Here is a 22,838-nt window from a genome sequence, read left to right as displayed (position 1 = left end):
GATAGAAGTCTATAAAATCATGAGGAATGTGGACAGAGTTAATAGGTAACTGTTATTCACCAAGTTCCAGAACACTATGGCTATGTACAGATAGTCAAAAAGCCTGAGGCTGAATCAATTCAATCTTCACAGGTTAGTTGAAAGTGTGTAGATTGAACCGACAAGCAAGTGAATAGACATTCACTTTTGATTCCAGAAAAGCAGGCACATGCCTACAGGAAGCAACCACTGAAATTAGTAAGAAACAAATTTAAAACTAACAAGGGAAACTACTTTTTTATGCAATGTCTTGTTAACTTGTGGAATTCATTACCACAGAACGTTGTAGAGGCAGATAGCATAGCCAGTTTCAGAAAGGGACTAGATACATTCATGGAGGATAGATCAATTAATAGCTGTTGTGCAGAATGTTTGGAAATGTTTTCTTTGGCATCTTTACACTAATAATGGTGGATGCAAGGGAGGGTAATGAGTAGGGGAAAGATCATTCTAGATTAAGGGCATGGAGCTGGATCAGACCCACAGACCATCCCCAGGCATCAGAGGCAACTCTCAAGGTTTATGTAGTGTGGGCACATCATGCAATGCAGTCCCTAGACCAAATGTCCCAAGACCACTGTATACTGTGTGCAGTGTGCACTGGCTTCAATCCAGGCTCGCTTACAGAGCCAGCATGGAGCAAGCACCGAATCAGGTCTGTGGGCCCAATCTGGATTCGCCATAGAGAAAGTGTGCATTGATGATCTGGTGGGACACTGCATGAAGTGTGCACCACAGATTGGTTCCCAGTGCTATGTGTCCAACCCCATGTGCTGCATGTAGAATGCATTGGCCTTGGTCCAGGTGTCACACTGCATGAGGTGCACAGGTTCAGTCCTGAGCTTGTGCTGCTTGTGGCCCCTGCATTAGCTCCAGCATGCAGGGACAGTCTATGGGCCTGATCTGTAGTGGCCCTGGAGCCAGCACACAGGGCCATTCTAGCACTGGCACCACATCCAGCTCACAGGTTCTCTGACACCCCTATACTCTACATATATCTGATTCAATACTCTCCCTCTATGGCATCCACTCCTGCCACTGTCAGAGACAGGGTACTGGACTAAATGGACCAGTGGTGTAACCCAATATGGCAATTATTTCTTATGTAACTATATTTGTGATGGAGTAAAGTACTTGAAAGCAATATGACTCTGGAAGGAGTTATGTGAAGGATAAAAAAGGAAAAAGAAATTAAAACCCTGTTGTTCATTGAAGATGGAATATTGAACTATACTAAAGAAGCACAAAATCATTTTGATGTGGGGCCTGAGTACAGAACTTGTGTTGAAGATAAGACTGAAACAGCAGTTACCTTGAGAAAAAGGTACCACACAACCAAAAGAGTTACTTTTAAGGAGGAAGCATTAAATGTAGCTGATGGATTTTTACATATCATGGCTCAGCGGCCATCAGTGATGGGAAGGCTTTGAGAAGAGCTGAAAAGAAGATTGCAATCTGCAAGGAAATTTTTACAGTCATTAAGAGATTGGTGCAGGATAGAAACATCCCTAAAGTTGTAATCAATTATGTACAGGGCTTACCAAATCCTTATTGGTATGGTTCATAAATTTAGGCTATAATAAGGAGGGATTTCAGTCAGTTATAAGCTACAAAAATTAGTTTTCTAATGATAATTTTTTAAAAGATTAAGGTAGAAATGTTTGCTAAAGAAGCATGATAAATCAGGGGAGTTGAAAAATGGATGCTTTAGTCACGTGAAAGAAATGCATAAGAATAGAATATTGAATAGAAAAGAAGAGAATACTGCCCAAGATGTTGAGAATGAATGAAGGCTAGTGCCATAAGGAAAAACCATGAAGCAGATGGGGAGATAAGGTGATTGCAGGGAGGAAATCTTGGCAGAAACAAAATCTAACCCAGAAGAAATGTGGGAGAGGGAGGGAGGGCAGCATGGGCAACCTGAGGGGAGTGGTGGCAGCAGTGGTGGCCAGGCCATGGCAGTGGGGTACAGCTACAACCTGGCGTATGAGTAGTTAGTGGCAGGAGGAGGTAAGGACAGCACAGTCCCCTCCCCAGTCTGTTACTCCTTGTACTGCAGGTGGCATGGCTGGAATGGGGGTCCTGGCAGCAGTTACAATGAGTCTTGTTGCCCCACTCTGCCAACCTGCACTGGGTCCCACACAATGGGCTGCAGAGGAGGGTCCTGCCCATGGCAGCGTGGCCAGGCTGCACCCCCATGCCCTGCTGTGGGTGCAGAAATCTGGGGCAACATGTGCCCATGATGTGTGGCCTATGCCCCCCACCTGCTCCTGATGTGTCGCTTAGGCCCCCCCATAGACTTACCTGTGGGGGCCGCTCTCCACCATGCTGCTTGGCTGCCAAGTGGATGTGTGCACCCGCACATGTACGTGATGCCCTCTGCCACTGATCATCTTCCTCCCGCTCCCCCCCCAGCCTCAAGCAGCCCCTTTCAGGCTGGACCTCTGCCAGCCTGCAAGGGGAAACCCACAGTTTCCTGTGTTTCTGTCCTTTAAAGGATAAAATCTGTGTTATTCTGAAGCAAACAGAAAACTCAGATACCTGGTAATAACTGATGCCAGTATAGAGCTAGACATCACATGTCCACTTCTTATTTATAGCTGTGTAATAGTAGGTTACATATATGTGTCATATGTTCTGGCCCAAAAATAAGTGCGTCACTACAATCCTTTTTCAGCCTTTCTATGCACCTTACCAGGCAATTAACTCAATGAATGGAGGCCCACTATGTAGCAGATGTGCCACAAATTAGCTCAGGCAAGTTTCTTTGAGTAGATGTGATATCTTTAATTAAACCAACTGAGTAGTTGGGGAAAAGTTCTTAGCAAGCTTTCGGGCACAGTCACCTTTCTTCAGGCATAGAAAGTCTCTGCTGCTCTGCACTCTTCCTGAGTGCCACTCCAATCTCTTTCCTCTGCCTAATCTGCTTTTTTCTGCTCCCTACTCTGTACTCACTGACCAATTTCCTGTTATGATTTCTGCTTCCAGCCCTATCTGCTGCTGTTCTCAGCCTGTTCTCTCCATGATCACTGATCAGCCACCTGCCATGTGCAATGCTTGTGCCGCTTACGGCACTTGTGCCACAGGTTGACCACCCCTTGGTTGCATGCTCACACACGTCCCTATTAGATTCTTTTTTTCCCCTACCCACCAACTTGGATTTTCATTGTAGTTGGGTTGAAGGGGTGTAGCTATAATTGTCCAGAAAATATGCAAGAAGCAAATTTTTTTAACATACAAACAAAATATACAAATCAAGTGATTCTTAGCTTTGCTTTTTATGATAATCATTTTAAGAATCTCCTGGATGTGGGAGTGAGACTATTCTTGGCAGGAAAATCTACCGCAGGGCAGGAGTTCAACTCAGATGAACATGAAGCCTGGACTCTCTTGATCCAGTATACACAGCCAACATGAATCATCATACCCCAGTCCATTCCCACATCTAATGTTTCCTTCCTACACTGATGCAGCTTGCTCTGTCAATCTTTCCAGATATTTGCTCTGTTCAGAGTTGAAACTTGCAGCATGTAAAGAGGAATCCTTTGTTTGTGCTGCTACACAAAAAGAAAATGAAAGGGAACAATTGTTGGCTCAGAGTGAAGCATCTGCTTAAATACTTTGCTGCATCAAAGTGTAAAAGTTACTATTTTAGTCTGAAAAAGGGTTTTGTGCATTGTAACAGGGGACCTGCTCAGGGCCAATCTCGCTGTGGCCTGCCCACCTGTTCCTGAGCTAACCACCCGCGTTCTCACCCACCACGCTTTGATGTTCATTGATTAATTAGAAGCTGTTAATTAAGTGGGAGGCTGTCCATTTACTGCCCCGATGCCAGGGGTCACTATCTGCGGCTCCATTCCTCCCCTACACCTCAGCCCAAGCCTTGCAGATGGCATCTCAATGTTCTCGTCATCACCGGCCCCACACTGGGCCCCAGAATCCTTCTATCAGGACCCCTCCAAGATCCCTCCATTCGGGTGGCCTATCCCAGCTTCATTCAGGCTATCCAGCTCCCTGAAACTATTTTCCCCTCTCAGGTGTGGTTCCCCCAGGACCTTTGGCTACCAGCCCTGGCCCACCTCCAGGCCAGTCGGAACCCCAGGCCCTCAGCTCTTCGCATCCCTCGTGGTGGGCCCCTGGCCCTTTTGACCGTCCTGGTCCTGGCCCCAGCATGGGCCAGTTGAGGGTACTCTCTCGATCAGGTCCAAGTCTCTAGCCCCTCTCTCTCTCTCTCTCTCTCAGGGTCTGCCCTCAGGGCCTTACAAACAAAGGGGTTACCCACCCATTAGTGGGGGCTAGGGGTTAAGGTGCCCCGACCGGCCTTTCACCGGGGTGATCACTGGCCTGGCATTTCCTGGGGGCTCCCGCACCACTGGGAGCCCCACCAGGCCACCCACTCCCAGCAGGGTGAGGTTTTAGGTCATGCCCAGGACCAGGAGCCTCCTGACTATCCCCTACAGCTCCTCCCTTACCACCAGATGGTATCAGCAGCCCTCCAGCCAGGCTATGTTGTTCCCTGGCCTCTAGCAGCTGAACTGCTCTGTTTATATAGGCAGTCCCTGGTCCCAAAATGGCTGCCCTAATCAGGCACCTGGAAGCTGCCAGCTCCAGGGTCTTAAAGTGGCAGGCACAAACAGTGCCCCGCCACATGCATCAAAAAGCAGAATTCCTCCCTCCCCCCCCTCAACCAGTGTAAACTACTTGTCTAAGATATTTTTTCATCAGATGATACCATTCTGTATGATCATTCATACAGTGTTAACAGAAATTTTAAAGAGAAAGGAGTCGAATTATAGCATTAATTTGGCATGGCTATTGTATGTTTAAAAAGTATTGGTATTTCTAGACCAATTTTTTTCTTTTGCAGTCCCATTATGAAACTAAACAGGGTTTGTATCAGGGGCTTAAATTGATATTTTTCCTGTAGAAAATCAATCTAAAAATACCTTCCACAGTTATTAAATGTTCTTTAAAATAAGAGAAAATTGCAGTATAAATTGGAACACTTTGAAACCAAATGCCATGCCATGAATCATCTAAAAAAATGTATAAATATTCTTTGTTCTTTAGCAAAATAATTTGAAGAGGAAAGCCTTCCTTAAAAGAACTCTTTCTTACTGGTAAAATGCTATTTTTCTTTTTAATTAGAAAATTAAGATTTTTTTTGTTATTTGTAGGAATTTATGCTCATATAGGGTATATATAATGGACCCATCAGGATAGGGAGGTGGAAAGCGGACAAAACTCCTTCATTGATTTGATGCTGACTACAGAAGAGTCAGGGTTTTGGAGTGTGAGGATTAGCTCCTCATTTCCTGCTCACCAGACTGGCACTGGCACAATTTGACTGGTATCTAGTTTAGGTTTCAATTTAGACCGCCAAAGTGTTTTCTCCCTTCTGTTTTCAGATCATGCTCAGGGGTGGATTGCTTCTTGCAGCTGTCAGTACTGCATGCAAGCACGCAATCCTCTCATTATTTTGGAACAGTTGGTTGGTTTTCAACTTCAGGGTTGTAAATTAAACCATAGGACAGAAGGGATAAATTAAGGAAAGAGAGGCTGATACATTCCAGCTCAGGGACGATAATTTTTAGTGATAATGAACAAATTCCATTGGTAAGGAGCTGTAGGGATTTTCCTTTCATTTTGCACAAGGAAGTTGTTATCAAGGTATTCAGCAAGAAAATAGTGGCCTTCCGCCTAAATTCCATGGGGTAAAGCTGTTGGCCCAGGTCTTGAGACAGCTTTGAAAGGTGACAAAATTAATCTTTGTACTTTCCTGATTCCAGACCCACTGGGCCAGATTCCCAGCTGGCATAACTTGACATAGATCAGTTGACTGAAATGGAGCTAAACTCATTTTTACCAGCTGCAAATTTGTCTCATTGTGTGCCCAGCTGGTCCCCAGGTCTAATCAGAGCAGCTGTTAGTTGCCTATGGAAGATGCCCTAAAGAGACTGAACTTGCAGCCTGGTATTGCACAGCATAGGGCATTTTTTCCACAATTTTATTGCCTTATTTTCTACGCTAGCATAAGGGATGGTAGTAGGTAGCATACAAGCTGAATAAAGTGGTTCTGGCCAAAGTTTACCACTGATGCCAATCAGCCATAAACATGGGGTCTCTGATTAATTTAATCTAATTTTGCAAGTATAATTTAATCAAGATGAATCTCATTGTTGAATCTAGCACCTTAGCTGGAATATCTCACAGCATTATTTAATTACTAAAATGTGTAATTTTACCAGTTTTTCTTAGTCTATAAATCAACTGGTTTCTGAATTAAAGAGAAATCACAAAGGAACTTAAAATAAATTGTGAAATTCAAAAAAGAGTGTTTGAGACCTGTGTGTGTATATATGCACACATGTGTACTTATAAATCCCTGACATGAAATTGTATCTTTAACGAACATCTTTGAATCATCATATAAAATGTTATAGGAGGGATATAACAAACTACTCAGTTTAAAAAGGATAATTAAAAATCTTTTAGAGAGGGCTTTTTTCCTATTAAATTATTACTTAAGTTTTCAATTAAGCTTTTTTTCAATATTACTGGTGTGCTTTTCTGTATAGTCATATTCCCAATCAGAATATTTTTAAGTTTAGACAACTTATCAAAGATAAAGCAAAGAACAAAGTTAAGACTCTCGCATGTAGCAGCAAGTGCTTTCTCTGTCACAGTTTGTAGTAGTCTACTTCTGATTATGACAGTTGTATTGTGCAGACAGCAGACTCCAAAAAGGGTCCATAACATTGTAAAGGACCCTGGGATGCTGGGCACTGTGGTTTTGTTCAGAAGGGTAAATTGTACATTCTTTCCCCCTGGGCAAATTTTCCCAGGAGTGATTAATCCTAGTTGTTCCCAAGTTATGTTTTTCTCCTAGAGCACTAATTTTTGCTTTGGGAAAAAAAATCCTAAAGATCTATACACTCACGCAGAGACTTTCCCGGTAGAAATTTAATTTCTGCATAAGGTCAAAGACGAGTCATTGCTTATGTGGTATCAAAGATGTGTCTGGCACGTCACAGATCAAATAAAAACTAGTCCTTTCCTCACTGGGCTTGCCTGTATGTGCCTCTAAGGCGCTGTTGTTACTGTGCCATCATTTAGTACTTCTCTTTGGAAGTACTAAATGACAGTGCGGTAGCACACCATACTGGGCCATGCTGGTGGAGCACTTTTATTTTTAGCTGCTGCATCACTGTAGCAATACTCTATAGCAACGGAGTACATTGCTATGGTGACGTAGTGTCTTGTGTAGTAGTGACCACTGTTATAGGCCTCAAATCTGCAGTTTGTTACCTGGTTGTGGAATCCTGTACTGTGGAAGAACCCATTGATGCAGTCTACCTCCACAAAGAGACTTTGGGATATCTGTTAGGGACTGAAGAAGTTTACAAGTCAGGGGACCAGGAAATAGGTGGAAGTTGAGTATGAAAGGACTAAATGGACACTGGAGAAGCTACAATGCATGTCTTACACAGAATATCTGCAATATTATTTTACTTTATTAAAAAGAATTGGTTATGTTTATCAGATACTTTTAACTGATATATTATTAATATATATTAATTAATATTGTTTGTTTGGCATCCATCAATCCTTCTGGATCATGGTGCATGCATGAGAGGTCACCCAGACATTTGATGTATATTCATAGGCAGGATTTTTGGAGGAGTGGAGACTGCCCAGACCTTCCATCCCCCATTTAAGCCACTGAGACAGAATCCAGACATTTGGTGCCTCCATGGCTGCATTTGTATAAGCATCCAGGAATTAAACCCAGGTCTCCTGTGTGGCAGGCAAGTATTCTACACTGAACCACAGGGAACTAATTTATATTATTAATAATAAATATATGGTATAATACAATAATGTATTATTTATAATATATAATATTAAAACAGTTATAATAGTGTTAGTTATAAACAGTATTTAAAGGACATCTTATAAGAAAGAATTTAAAGGAGAAGACTTGCAGGTAGAGTCAAGAAAGGAATTTCAGGCATAGATAAGTAAAGGTGAAAGAAAGGTCAAGGAAACATTTAGACAAGTGATTTCTCAGTTTGTGTTGCCCCCTTTCAGTGGGGCTGGTCTACCTAGGTGCTAAAACCTTACTTCTGCCAGCTGCTAATAAGCCATAGACAATTCATACTCTCTGTGTGAACCAATCAATATTTTATTTATTATTCATAATTGTCTGAAAAGCAGTTTGTATAAATGAGTGTGTACCTATTACTTCATACACTTTTCACCAAATCACACAGTACAATTTTTATACTTAATCATATGAACTAGGGGATTATCCTGAGGCAATGCCTGGTTGTGCATGACTACAAATTAAATCCTCTGTTGACATGCAAAAGATGTTTGCATTAATGTTCCTGGATTAGATCATTTTAGTTCAATCCTATCAAATCATTCTGATTTAGTGAATGTGTTTATGAGTACTTTTCCTGGTTCTCACAGGCCTAATTCTGACTTGCACAATGACTCAAAACTATACCACTTTTGGAGAACTGTGCTGAAAAGTGTCCCTGGCTAGAAAGAACATTCATGTGTTTCAGATCTTGAAGCAGAAAATTTCTGATGTTGTAACACAGTTGCATAAAGGTTTTATAACAGCGGTTTGCCTTCTGTGTTTTCTGGCCAAGGAAATACTTCCCACCTAGCAATGTTTAAATGCCTTTAAAATGGACTAAGGACTAAATGGACATCTTGTTTTCTGAAAAATTACCACCAAACTTTCACTAAAATTAATGGGAGTTATGTACCTAGATGCCCTTAAAATTCTGGCCCTCAGTCTCCTCAGTTAGACAAGGAACTTAAGCCCTTTTCAAAGTGACTCCAGCTCATAATTTTAAAGGTAATTTAAGTAGGATTTAGTTGTTATTCTGTTCAGCTTTGTGACATCTATCTGCATTAGTAAGCTAAGATCGTTGCCATATAGCAAACTTATCATGCCCGGCATTGGGGCACTCAAGCACAGAAAGCAGAGAAATTGGCATGAAGATGGAATAATTGTACTGTCTCTCAGCAGTGCTACTTAGCTTGCCTGGAGTACTGCCCATACTTGGCTACACTGCTTCCAGAGTAGGAGGCATTCTGCATGGAGCAGTGCAGTGTCCTGGAGGGGCACCACTGCTGGGCATAGAAAATTTACTTGTAAGTATAACCAAAGTTTTATTTTCAAAGGTAATTTAATACTTCAGCTCTGAAATGCCTAACAAATTTTGTTATAGCTTATGCTTCTAGATGAGTTTCAAAAGATGTTGTTGGAAGGCTTATCTAGAGTCAAAAGCTAAGATTTTTCTAGTGTCTCACCTCTGACCTTTCTTGGAAATACATATGCTTTCCTTTATATTTCTTTATTTTCACTTTGTTGGGCATGAGGTTCTGAAGCATGTAAATTACTTGGGTAATGTAACAAATGAAAATCACCACCTTCTTTATGTCCCAGAACATCATCATAAAATTACCATAGCAATAGTGCCTGTTCAGCCCTTATACAAAATATCTCCAAGTATTTTGTTTTGTGGAACTGAAAACTTTCAGCCTGCAGCTTTTGCTGATTGTTACAAATGTGTTAGAATTAGAAACAGAATACAGAAAATCATATGTTAGAAGTGACAGACTTCTATATTTCTTTGCCAACAGCCACAATTTATGATCTTGCCAAAACATATGATGGCATTATACAGCATGGTAGAGTTGGCTGCGTGAAGAGAAGGGCACATGTCAGAACTCTAAAGCCTTGATTTGTTAAATCTGGCTGAGCTCCACTTCTAGCAACAATGTTTGTAGCTTGCAATATGATCACTGATGTCAATGACATTTCAGCATCCTGTTTATAAAACCCGTACTGGGCAAAGTTAAATGACTTGACAGAATCCTGGTTCCACGATCACTTTCATCCTTGACATCAACTGAGTTAGAATTTTATTATCTCTGGTACTTAAATGTCACAAGTGACTCAACTATCACAAGTCTTCCCACATCAGTGAAGCTGAACCGGTAGCCGCATCCAGATAAGCGTGGTTGTGCAGTATATGGTGCCACAGACACATCTGTGGTGCCACATACCACACATTCACTTGTTCTCTGCACTGCAAGGGAGCAGCACAGAGGGTTTTTTTGACCCCTGAAGAAAAAATCCCATAGAGAGAAAAAGCAAAGCAGCACACACACGGGCAGCATGGACCACTCAAAAGCAAAGCTGGGCCTCCCAGAGCCATGATGTGGCTGCCAGCCAGATTCTGCACAGCAGAATCACCAGTGCTGCAGTCCCAGGAGGGCCCCAGGTAAGGCTCCTGGGGTCAGCCCAGTGCTGCCCCAGCCTCCCCTACTACCCCATGGTAACTTGCTGTGCACCAGATGGCACATGGCACAGGCATTCCCTGGGAACAAGTAGTTGTTCCCTGGGAACCAAACATCCACACCATGTGTGGATATGGCTAGTGTTAGCAAATTTCCATAATAAAGAGAAGATGGAAGAGTGTTAGTTCTACTCTTCTCACTTTGCCCCCAGGGCAGCACTTTAATCATCTCAGAGCCTTACACTGAATATGGTTTGTTTGATAGTCAGCTTTTGTTAACTTTTTTTTCTGGTTTGTTTTTATTGTAGATCACCCGATGAAGAAAAAGAAAGGAAAATTTAACACAGGTAATTTTTATATTTGAGAACAAGTCTGAGACAAAGAGAATCACACTTTTTGGTAGGTCATTTGTAATGCTCCAGAATCTCTCCTGGTCTGAGCAATAACCTCAGGCTGAAGCAGTGTATTCACTAGACTTCTTTCACTATTACTCTTTCAGAGGATCTAGTACAAGCATGGCTGCCAAACCCAGTAGTCATTTTGGCAATTTTCTCACTTATAAATTAAATTAAATTGTTTATTCTGCTCCTTCAAGAACTGCAAGGGTATCAGACTCAGAAGGGAGTCTGAAATAATGTATCTGACCAGTGTATTAATGTAATTTTAACATGCTTTCAGTATCACACAAATACTTCTGCTGCCAGCATGTTGGAATGTGAGGCAACAATAGTTGTTTTTTTAATCTTGTGATTAATGCTTATGTAGCCAGGATTATAGAAGATTTTGTGTCTAATGGTTCAGAGTATTGAGCTTTCAGCTAAGACATAATAAATGTTAGGAACTAGTGGCTTAATGATACAGTTTCATCAAGCTGTCTAACATCTTACAGTTCAAGATCCTAAAATCAAACACGCTTTCTGCCAGTGGTCCAGAATTGCAAGTCTCCTTCATTGTGAGCCTGAATGTACCCAGAAGCAAGGATTTTTTAGGGTAATATATTTTATTGGAATGACTTGGAATGAATACTTTGCATTGGTTTTTCATCAGCCCATAGGGACCGCCCTGCCTAACATGATGTGGGATGGCCAGGGCAGGGTGAATATACACCCATCATGGGTATTGGCCTACTGAAGGAACACCTTGAGAGGCTGGACACCCATAAATCAGTTGGTCCGGACAGATTGCACCCAAGAGTGCTTAATGAACAGGCAGGCATCATAATGCGGCCACTGGCAAGGACATTTGACAACTTGTGGCACTCGGGCAAAGTACCTGAAGATTGGAAGATGGCCAATGTGGTGCCTATCTTCAAGAAAAGGAGGAAGGAAGACCTGGAGAATTACAGGCCAATCAGTTTGACCTCAATCCCTGGAAAAATCTTGGAAAAAATTATCAAAGAAACCACTCTCAATAGGCTAGCTGGAGGCAATATTCTAAGGTGATATATCACCTGGACAAAGAGGAAGGGGTTGATATCATATATCTAGACTTTAAAAAAGCCTTTGATCTGGTGTCCCATGATGTCCTCATGGAAAAATTGGCCAACTGCGGCCTCGGCTACACTACTGTCTGATGGCTGGGGAACTGGCTCCGAGGTCAGACCCAGAGAGTGGTAGTTGACAGAACTGAATCAACATGGCATTCAGTGACCAGTGGTGTCCCCCAAGGCTCTGTTCTCACACCTGTACTCTTTAACATCTTTATAAATTATCTGGATTCTGGTGTCAGAAGTGAACTGGCTAAGTTAGCTGATAACTCCAAACTTTGGGGAAGAGCGTCCACCCTTGAGGATAGGCTGGTTATCCAGGCCAACCTTGGTAGGCTTGCAAGGTGGACATACGAAAACCTGATGGCATTCAGTACGGAGAAATGCAAGGTGTTCCACCTTGCGGGGGGGCAGGAACCCACATCACACTGATAGGCTTGACAGTGCTACACTCGCTAGCACTATGGCTGAAAGAGACTTGAGGGACATGACTGACCACAAGATGAACATGAGCCTCCAATGTGATACCATAGCCAGTAAAGTGAATAGAACTCTGGCTCGCATCCATTGATGTTTCTCAAGCGAGTCTCAGGAAGTCATCCTTCCATTGTACTCAGCCTTGGTGAAACCGCAGTGGAGTATTGCATCCAATTACGGGCTCCACAATTCAAAAAGGACATGGAGAAGCTTGAGACGGTCCAGAGGAGAGCCATGTGCATGATCAGAAGGCAAGAGAACAGGCCCTATGAGGAGAGGCTGAGAGCCATGGGATGCTTCAGCCTAGAGAAGCAAAGGCTCAGGTGTGATTTGGTGGCAACCTATAAGTACTTAAGGAGTGCGCATCGGGACGTGGGGGAACACCTGTTCACCAGAGCACCCCAGGAGATGATGAGGTCCAATGGTCACAGACTCCTTCAAGACCATTTTAGGCTGGACATAAGGAAAAACTTCTTTACTGCCTAAGCCTCCAAGGCCTAGAATAGGCTACCCCCAGAGGTGGTACAAGCCCCTACTCTGGATTCTTTTAAGAAATGTTTGGATGCTTATCTTGCTGGGATCCTTTGACTCTAGCTCACTTCCTACCCTTTGGGCAAGGGGATGGACCTGATGATGGTCCCTTCCAGCCCTAATGTCTATGAAATCTGACTATGTGATTTGGACAGAGCTAGACAAGATTTCAAAAGTTTGTCTAACTCTATCCCAACTACATAGTCAGTCCAATAAAAGATATCATCCTAAGAAATCCTTGCCTCTCTCATAATTTCTGGGCCTGCATGGCTACAACATTACTCTTGCACTGAAAATACCCATTAATTTGTTGCAGAGAAATATCTAATACAATCTGATGAACCATCATACTAGACAGGTGGGAAAAACCATAATATTTTTGCACTATATAGGGGGACAGGTTTTTTTCTTCCTACATAATTAATACCCAGTGTTTTAGTGCACTGAAGAGCTTTTTGGGACAGTTATAATAGACAACAGTTTCCTAAAGATCATAAAAGTCAGTATTTTACTTCACTAGTAAGACCTACTCCTACTAGTAAGTGCCTGTACATTTTTATTCCTTTTCCCTCCACCTGAACACACAATTTGGGATGAAAATGGGAAGATATTTTAGAGTGTTCATATACAGGCAGGATATTATTTTGTACTAATCCACTCTGATATCATATGTTTTCTAATTGACATTGTGGTAATGTTTAAGCCAATCTTGTGACTTCTATTTCTTTCTTTAAAAATATCTAAAAATAAGAATATGAAATAATGAATTAAAATGTCAAGTTGATTTTCTGCAAATCCTACAGAAATTTTGCAATATTTCCTTTAAGATCTAGAAAATAACCTGAAAAAAACTCAGCTTTTGCAGCTAATAATCAACAGCATTACATGTTTACTGTATCTCTGGTAACACATTCTTGGACATTGGATCTCAGGAAAGAACAATGGCTCCTTAAGTGTATAATGCTAGCATGTGTACATACCATTATAGTTAAGGTACTGTGACCCTATCCTTCATAACCCTAGTCTTTAAAAGCTTATGAAAGCCAGTTATAAAAAGAAAAAAGCTGTGAGCCAAACTCTATATACTAGGTTTCATTTCATCACAAGAGCACATTTTAATACAAAATTTCAAGTGTTTTTCTAAAATGCATAGCAGCTGTTTTAAGTTATATACATAATTCTACAATCTGCCCCATATAGTTCACCTATCCTCCTTGATGCAGATTGCTTTGAAATATTCTGTACCATTTGTTTGAAGAACCTTCTCTGAGGCTTCTGTTATTGCAGAAAAAAATACAGAATGATTTATCTGAGTGACTGTCTGTCTCTTCGGTTCTCAGTAGATCAGATGGATCCAATTTCATTGTTCACATTCACACACAATGTTTTATATGATTGACTAATTAATGAGGTATATAACTCACAATTCAGAAGAGCTGCCAAAATGCACATGTACCTGAGAACACAAGGAACACAAGTATGGACTGCTGTAATTTTGTTTCTTTTTTTATTTAAAGAAAGGTAAATGATCTGAAAATCTACAGTTGTGCCATGAGTTTCATTTCTGTTGCCCATGATAATGTGTTTTTAGGTGTCTATATCAAACTACACTATGGGCCAGATCTTATTTTGCTAATGCCTAACCAGCCTACATACATGCCACTTCAACAGCATGTAAGTTTTTGGCATAAGTACAGAGTTTAGGATTTTAGTTCCTCCTTTGGAGAAATAGAATTGCCGTGTGTCTACATCTCCTGAGGGGGAAGACGTTCCTCCTGCCAACATCTTAGTAGAATGGGCACTTGCCCAAGGAGTAGCATAGCCAAGCTCTATGCACTTTCCTCACGCAGTACGGGTTTAAACCTACATCTCCTTCTTGCTAGCTGTAACCAACAGACCACAGGCCATGTATTGCCCATGTCACGCTTGAAGCTGGCCCACAGCACCTTGGGAAACCAGAGTAGGGAATTTTTGAGCCGTTGACACCTGACGCCCGAGTTAGGACTCAGGGTCTTCTTCCTTCCAGGGCAGCATCTCACCCTCTGGCTTGTATATGTCTTTCTAACCTGACTTATCTTCCTTGTTTGGAAGGCAGTGGGTCAGCTTCTAAAGGAGGATTGGATATGGTTCTGGACAATGTCAGGCCTGTAGTCTGATGGTTTGCTCCAAAACTGGAGATGTAGATTCAATTTCCCTCTGGCTGAAGGGAGCCTAGTTGCTTGTGTCTCCAACTCCCAAAGTGAGTATACCAGCCTAGTAGTACTACTAACCTTCACCCCAGCTACTTGTAATTTTTGTCCAGCCTCAAGCATGCATCTATGTGATTCTATTTCCCCAGGCCAGATCCCTAGTGAACATGCTCATTGCCATACTATAGCCAGTGCTGATTTGCAAGCTGTACTAAGTGCCAAAAACTGTAGTTATGTGCTGTGTATGCACCACTTAGGTTTAGGCATGTGAGGTGAAATAGGATCTGGCCTGCTGTGAATTTCTTAGCTTGCCTTGGTTTGTTTTGCTCTCACAATCAAGTATCACTCACTAGGAACTGAAATCAAACACTGATACTTAAAATAAGTGTTCCACTTTCTGATTTCCTGCCCCCTTGTATATTAGATGAACTTGCAAGATGAGATACAGTCTTAGAATTTTTTTCTCTTTGTTTTGCCTTTCTTATAACCCCTCCTTGAGTCTATAACTCCCACATTAAATGAGGTAACACAGATATCAAACAGTAATTTGTAATTAATACAAATACAATGAAGCTACTGTTCTTTATTTTAAAGGAAGAGTCAATTCTATTCTTAATAAGAACTTCTCCTATAGGTTAACAATTAAAGAGGCTATTCATTCTCAAGCTTCCAATCATAAAGTACATACATCTTCATGGCAAGAGAGGAACAAGCAACAGGAACAGTTTGCCTATTTTGGGCCAATGTGATTTCTTTTTGTCAGACTTTTTTCTCTAGCCTGAAGATACAGACTTCTTTTTAAAAGTTCTTTCTGTTTTGATACAGTTTTGATCCACTTCATCAATTATTACTTTTCAGCAGAAAAACCCAAGTACTGTTTCTTGGAGCAAGATGCTGGAATCTGCCGAGGGTATATTCCCAGGTTTTTCTATAACAAAGATTCAAGACTGTGTGAAAAATTCTGGTATGGTGGGTGCCTAGGAAATCAGAACAACTTTTGGTCCTTAGAAGATTGCCAGAGGACCTGCCAGGACAGCTGTAAGTTTCTTTGTTTTGTAATTTAATTTCTGTTTTAAGAATATATGTTTGGGATGTATTTGCAGAAATGTAAGACAACTGAAATAAGTCACCCCATTTAGATATCAGAAATTTAAATGAAAACAAACCAAACGTATTGCTAGTCATTTGCAACTTCTCAGTGGCAGTGAATCTAACAGAAATCTTGATGCTCTCGTCTATCATATATTAATTAATTGCTTGCATTTTTTCTTTTTAAATATTCTAGTAAATACTTATTAAAGATGTACAATGTACCTGTTTTTGGTTAGAAACTGTAATTTAAAAATTATTGGTTTATCTCTTAAATTCATTTAATGAAAATATGGCTTACTGCTAAGAGTCAAAGCCTCATACTGCAACTTACAGACTGAGGACTTAAACCTATTTTAATTTATAAATTTAAAAGGCTCAGACACAGATTTGTAGCTGTAACTCTTGGCACATAGGCACGGATTTAGATTCTATTTTGCATACCTGCATGCATACCTGCTGGAAGTGAGGAAGAAGACAGTCTTCCCAACTTCTGGTTGAGTAATTGAGGTTGTTAGGGTACTGGCCTAGAGAACAGGTGACCAAGGTTCTAGGCCCCCCTCACCTAGCAAAGGTTTGAACATGTATCTCTGGCTACCTGGCAAAGTGCTCTAACCACCAGGTCATATTTATCCAGACCCCTTTTGAAGCTGGCCCACTACACCTTGCATTTAATATTTGTTGGAAGTTGGAAAGTTTCTGCCCCTGAGGCAGGCTAGAAGTCAGGGCTCTGCTCCCATCTAGGCCAGTAGCTATCTTAGTGAGCCATATACCTTTGTCTGGCTTCTTCTTATCCATGTGGGCCTTCTTTGGGCTGACTGATGGTCTGGTTAATAATAATAGACTGAGCTGTGTAGCTAAATTAGTGGTCAGTAATATATTTTTGAAAGGAGTGGTAGATCTGTACTGACTAGAATGTTACCAACACAAAACCTAAATGCTCAGTTCCAGTGTTACTAATATTTTGAAAGTTAATCAGTTTTTTTTCCTTTCAGTTATTTCAATGCAAGATGACCAGGACATAGCACTTCCCAGAAAGTCCTCAGAGTTAAAGCCCAATAACTTTCCCAGGTCTCCTGGTAAGAATGTCCTTTTGAGTTTGCATTGGTAAAAATAGATGGAGATGACAGCTTGTGTGCAAGTGATACATGGGTATCAGCCTTCTGCATATGCAGAGTTCTTGGCTTTGCCCTTTCCTGTCCAGTCTCTCAGATAATGATTCTCTGCTACACTGGAGAGAGCTCTGCAGAAAAGGCAGAGGAAAGGGAAATACCACTTAGAGATGGATGCTTTCAGGAAGCTCTGGGATTCCACTTCACTAATCCTCTATCTCCATGGGTTTTTTTCCTTCAACATGCTGCTGACATACAAAGGATGAGGGAGCCCAAAGGCACAGGGCCCCCTTGTAATTCCCTTATTCCTAAGGAGTTCTCCATTGGTGATTTGACTTGCAGCTGAATTACAGCTCTTTTCAGTCATCAGATCATCCAAAAGGGCCATAACTGGAATCTGTGCCATTTTGTTCATTAGACTGAAGTTTTAATTACACTATGGCCACTTTGCACCAAGCAGTGCAAAGTGAGAGTCAGTTAACTGGGTGTGAATTACATCTGCATCCACTTAAATGCATTTTTACATTGTGAATGGTATAAAATAAATGTAATGCAAATAAAAATCAGGATCTTCATCTCTGACATTAGATCTTGACTCATTTCCACAGCTGGAAATGAGCACTAGAGGGTCTCTGAGAATATTTGTTTAGGCTTTGAAAGATAAATAAAGTCCAGACATAGCATTTTTTTGAGCCACTGTTGTTTGAGAGAAAATACCTAACAATTGGAAATCGTTCTGATGACCTTCTGCCCTTGCACTCAAATGTACTTACTGGAGTTGGGTGATGGCTAATGAATTCATTAAACTTTCTGTGTTTGACATTTACTATAAAATGGTGGATGGAATACTGCCCCAACCAATGATCTCTGCCTGTCAAGATTTATTAATGCAATTTGGTTATGCAATGTTATCGCTGTGATGATTTTAACTGGTGGTTGGAAAGTCAGCTTTTATGATATTATTTTGGCTACTAGTTCATAGCATTAGATGGCACCTCAGTTGCTGAAAATATTAAGGGGCACACAAGCCTTTACTTCAGAATTTTTTTTGCAGGAATTGTAACAAGTATATCCCGTTCTGCCTAATTACTCCAAAGGAGGTTATGATTGTTACTTGGCCCCAAGTAGATATCACTTGAGCAGGTATAGCAGTGTGACTTGTGGCTGTCCTTACCCAGAACCTTCAGAATATGTACTGTAGTGTGCTCTGAGAGTTTGAGGCCAAGCAGTTTCATACTCTGAGCCCATTACTTCCACATACTTGCATATCCCTAGGGGTACTTAAAAAGGTGGTAGGGAGTACCAGGGGTCTCCCACTGCTATGCACACCCTGGCAGAGGCCCGGAAGGCACCTGCCCCCCCAATCTGTGCGTGGGTGGAGGCAGCTGCCATTGCAGACTGGGCTTTGCATGCCACTGCAGCTGCCCCAGAAGTGGTGCGATGCCACGTGCCTGCCACCACCGGGCTGCACCGCACCCCCTGCCTCCCCAGTGGTGGGAAGCACATGGTGTCGCATTGTTCCTGGGGCAGCTGCAGTGGCGCTCAAAGCCCAGAGCATAGTGGCAACTGCCTCTGCCCCGCACATAGATAAGCAGGGCATGTGCCCCTCAAGCCATTGCCAGGGTGTGTGCAGCAGCAGGAGCACACCCCATGCCCCTGGATGAGCCACCCAGGCTCCAATTGTCCCACAATCCAGTCTGGCCAGGGCCCTATTCACCCACTGTCCCTGTCTGTGCCCCACTCCCTCCCTCACCACAGGGGCCTTAATCTGCACCCCACCATGGCCCTTTCCCTTCCCCCACAGACTTACCTAAGGTAAGGCAGGAGGGTGCACATATGGGTACACATGCTCAGCATCTATAAATAATTTTAATATAAAGGGGTACATGAGCTACAACTTTGAGACAGAGGGAGTACACTTGTTAAAAAAGGTCAAAAACCCCTTCCTAGACAATCAATGGCACAGAGAACAACCACAACAGTCTCCTTCAGGAACTGACCATGTAGCACCACCATGGGCTCTCTTATAGTTCTTTCGTGTCTTGCTGTTACAACTCTACTGGAACTTTTCCTATGTCAACCACATGACTGTTTTTCAGTGCAAGCTTTTTTTCATGGGCTGGGGTCAGACAATCAACCATCATGAAACAATCTCTGAGAAGGCACAGGCCTCATCTTTCAGAACTTTGTGTGCCTTTTCCTCCATGCAAGTCACCATGTATCTGAATATATACGAGAAGGGACTGCTTCTCCATTTACACTATGTGGCATGAACCTCCAAGAGAATTTATCCCCATCTCTAGATGGCATGGAAATGTGCATCAGGGTTATAAGGACTCTTGAGCCTGTTCACCATGATGAAGAGTAGGAAGTGACTTCCACTGAAATAAATGGGATGAGCATCACCTCTTACCATAGAATCAAAGAAAGTTAGGGTTGGAAGGGACCTCAGGAGGTCACCTAATCTAACCTCCTGCTCAAAGCAGGACTATCCCCAACTAGATCATCCCAGTCGAAGTTTTGTCTAGCTGGGTCTTGAAAGCCTCCAAGGATGGAGATTGTACCACCTCTCTGGGTAACCTGATCCAGTGTTTTACTAGCCTCCTAGTGAGAGAGCTTTTCTTAATATCTAACCTAAACGTCACCTCCTGCAACTTCAGACCATTGCTCCTTGTTCCGTCATCTGCCACCACTGAGCACCTTGCATGCCACTACTGCCTTGGTTGGTGAAACTGCACATGGGACCCCCGGAGGGAGCTGTTTAATGAGCTGTTAAAGGCTTAGTAACTGATGTATGGATGTGGAATCTAAAAGCGAGATAGTGCACTGGCTGTCACAGCATAGTAATGATTTTATGTATCCTGGACAATATTTAAGGCACATTAGGGTGGACGGGTTATTGAGCCAGAGCAGCCCACACAGACGTCTGAAGAAACAATCACTTCTGTGGACACCTACAGCTGTCATGAGAAAAATATGAAGGAAGCCTTGGCAGACTACTTTGGACAGGGGTATTTAATAGGGTTGTGTGAAATTTCACCAATTGTTTCGTTTGACACTGTTTTGACTCTTTTCAAGCTAGAAACAGCAAAATCTAAATGAAATGAAGGGCTTTGAAACAGCCTCAGAATGAAACAAGGGCAGTCAAAACGTTTCAAAAGTTTCAAAACATTTCAAGTTTCGAAGCTCAAGCTGGGCTTGCCTGCAGGGAAACAGAAACTGAAGTAAGGAGAAGGAGGGGGAAGAGGGGGGAAGGGGTGCTCTCATTATTGACTGTGTAGCTGGCCAGTGACTGTAATCCTTCCCTGAGGTCCCTTCCAATCCCAGTGCTCTGGGAGAAGGATGGAAAAACAACATAAAAGGAAACATTGTTTGAACTGGACTGCTTTCTGTCATCCATGTCACAAGTTTAGCTTGTCAGCAACCTGAGGTGCAGTTTCCCAGAAACCATGGCACCTATTTCCTTGAAACTGAGAAGGCTTCATGGCCTCATCAGGGGCTACCATCCCTTCAGTTTTCACCCTGCTTCATCTTAACACACACACAGGGTCACCCCTGTCACAGGCTTTACTTGTCAGCAGCCTGAGGTGCAGTTTCCCTGAAACCCTTGCACCTATCTCCTTAAAACTTGGTAGGTTTCAGGGTCTCAGAAGGGGCTACCATTTCTGCAAATTTCATCTTAATCAGGTAAGAAATGACAATGTTATAGGTAGTTTTGTGCTTCTCATTATAGCCTATGGGCAAAACGTGGAAACAGCAAAACAGTTTCAACAAAACAAAACAGAACAGTGGTTTTGAAATTAAATGAAACTCAAATAAAACCCTGTCCCATCAAAACATTGAAACAGAAGTCGAAACAAAATGGTGCTGTTTCTCACAGCCCTAGTATTTAAGGATATTATGAGTGAAGCTCTCCTACACCAACATGTGTTTTTCACTACCAATAAAGGTTCCAGACACCAATATATAATATGGTTTCCTTCCTTAATTTATAGGATTGGTGAAAAGCCCTCAGGTAAACAGCAGCAGATTTTGAACATACAGGGAAGAAAAGTGCAGCATTTTAAAACTACTGAGGAGTTTACCAACTCTACTTTTACTTCCTATTAGAGCCATGGGTGGTGAGGTGGTGAAACATCTCTCCTACTATAACTTGCCATAGCTAATGAACCTGTGCCAATACCCACCCACCAATATAGGAATTTAGCTTCAAACCTTAAGATTCTTAAGGAAGCAATATAATAGTAAAGATGAAGAGCCAAATAGCAAGCAGCTGCAGAGTTGGGAGGATGTCCCAGGTCCTAGGCCTAGCAACAAATGGGCTGCCAAGGTCTGGTTTGTTTCAAAACTTTTGATAGAATTGACATGGTCTGACAGAATGTTTTTATTTCATTGAATCAGATTTTCCAGCAGAAAAAGTTCTTCTATAACATTCTCAACCAGCTCTCCACAAAAACTTTCATTTCTGTACCTTCCAATAGATTCCTTCAGTTCCTGTTCATGATCCCACAACGCTAAGCTAAATGAAACATATTTTGCCAAAAAAAATGTAGATTTAGAAAATCCAGTTTATGAAATTGTCACATGAAATCTATAAGTCACATGAAGTTAGAAGCTGGAATAAACAAGAGAGGACGAGTACAAGTGAGGAAGCCAAAAGTCTTAGGCCCATTGCAGTCAACAGAAAGACTCACTGAAACCCAGAGATTTCAGCAAGCCTTGCATTAAAATCCTGGGATCTTATGTATCTGTCCTAAAAGCTAGGGTAATAATGATGTAGTTCAATGTGTATTTTTTTTCAGATTGTTTGCTTAGGGCTTTTCACAGCAGTTTGTGCATTGCCATTTTCCCCGTTTCCCTACTTGCATCTGTTTTGTGTTTTGTGTACTTATTTTTTTCAAGCAGAAAGAAAAGGAGAAATGTATTTTGAATCCCTAGGAAAATGTGTCTGTAAATCCACAAAATTTGGTGGAGAAACTTGGGAACAGATGTAGTACCAAGCATTACAAATAATTAAATAACTCATGGTAGTCTGTCATTAGCTAGGATTGAACTTCTGACCCCTGAATCTGGGTTTAAAAAAACTGCTTCATTTGTGCTAAAAGATCCAGCACGATTGACCAGGCCCAAGGGCTGCAACCTTCCAAAAGAAAGTACTAAATGACAGTGAAGTAACAACAGTGCCATAGAGGCACATGTACATGTGCCCACTGTATAGCATAATTCTGCATAGGTCATTTAAAAATTAACTCTATTTCAAGTGAATCAATTGATTATTTTCATAATTCAGTGATTCTCAACCAGGGTGCCACAGCACTCTGGGGTACTGTGAGGTTTGTTTAAGGTTTTCACAGGGTAGCATACAATATTAGCACTGGTAGGTTGCGCAAACCATACATGGGGTGTAGCTACACTTTCAAATAACATGGAGCAATAAAGTCCAACGTAGTTCATAGTGGAGTCAGCTGCTCCCTGGTTCAGAGTCTCATGTGCATCCACGACACCAGCAGTTTGAGCCAAAGCAGAGCAGCCCCATGCTGGCAGCAGGCTCACAGGCTAGGAACAGATTGACTTTTATTAGTAAATGTTTAGG

General features: G+C 41.9%; 1 protein-coding gene across 3 annotated transcripts in view; it reads left to right on the top strand.

The window, feature by feature from the left end:
• TFPI (tissue factor pathway inhibitor) overlaps nt 1-22,838 on the top strand; it is a 100,888-nt gene that overhangs the window by 72,572 nt on the left and 5,478 nt on the right. For 2 of the 3 annotated variants that reach the window (XM_019523067.1, XM_019523066.1), the window contains 3 exons: nt 10,670-10,708; nt 15,906-16,082; nt 17,129-17,212. In XM_019523067.1, coding sequence (XP_019378612.1) covers nt 10,670-10,708; nt 15,906-16,082; nt 17,129-17,212 — 300 coding nt within the window. The remainder of the gene's footprint in view (nt 1-10,669; nt 10,709-15,905; nt 16,083-17,128; nt 17,213-22,838) is intronic. The other variant, XM_019523069.1, reaches the window with a different exon arrangement.

The sequence above is a fragment of the Gavialis gangeticus genome, unplaced genomic scaffold (assembly GCF_001723915.1).
Source record: "Gavialis gangeticus isolate Ggan-Ray unplaced genomic scaffold, GavGan_comp1, whole genome shotgun sequence".
Classification (NCBI taxonomy): Eukaryota; Metazoa; Chordata; order Crocodylia; family Gavialidae; genus Gavialis; species Gavialis gangeticus.
Note: the sequence above shows the minus strand (reverse complement) of the source record. Positions and strands in the feature narration are given on the sequence as shown.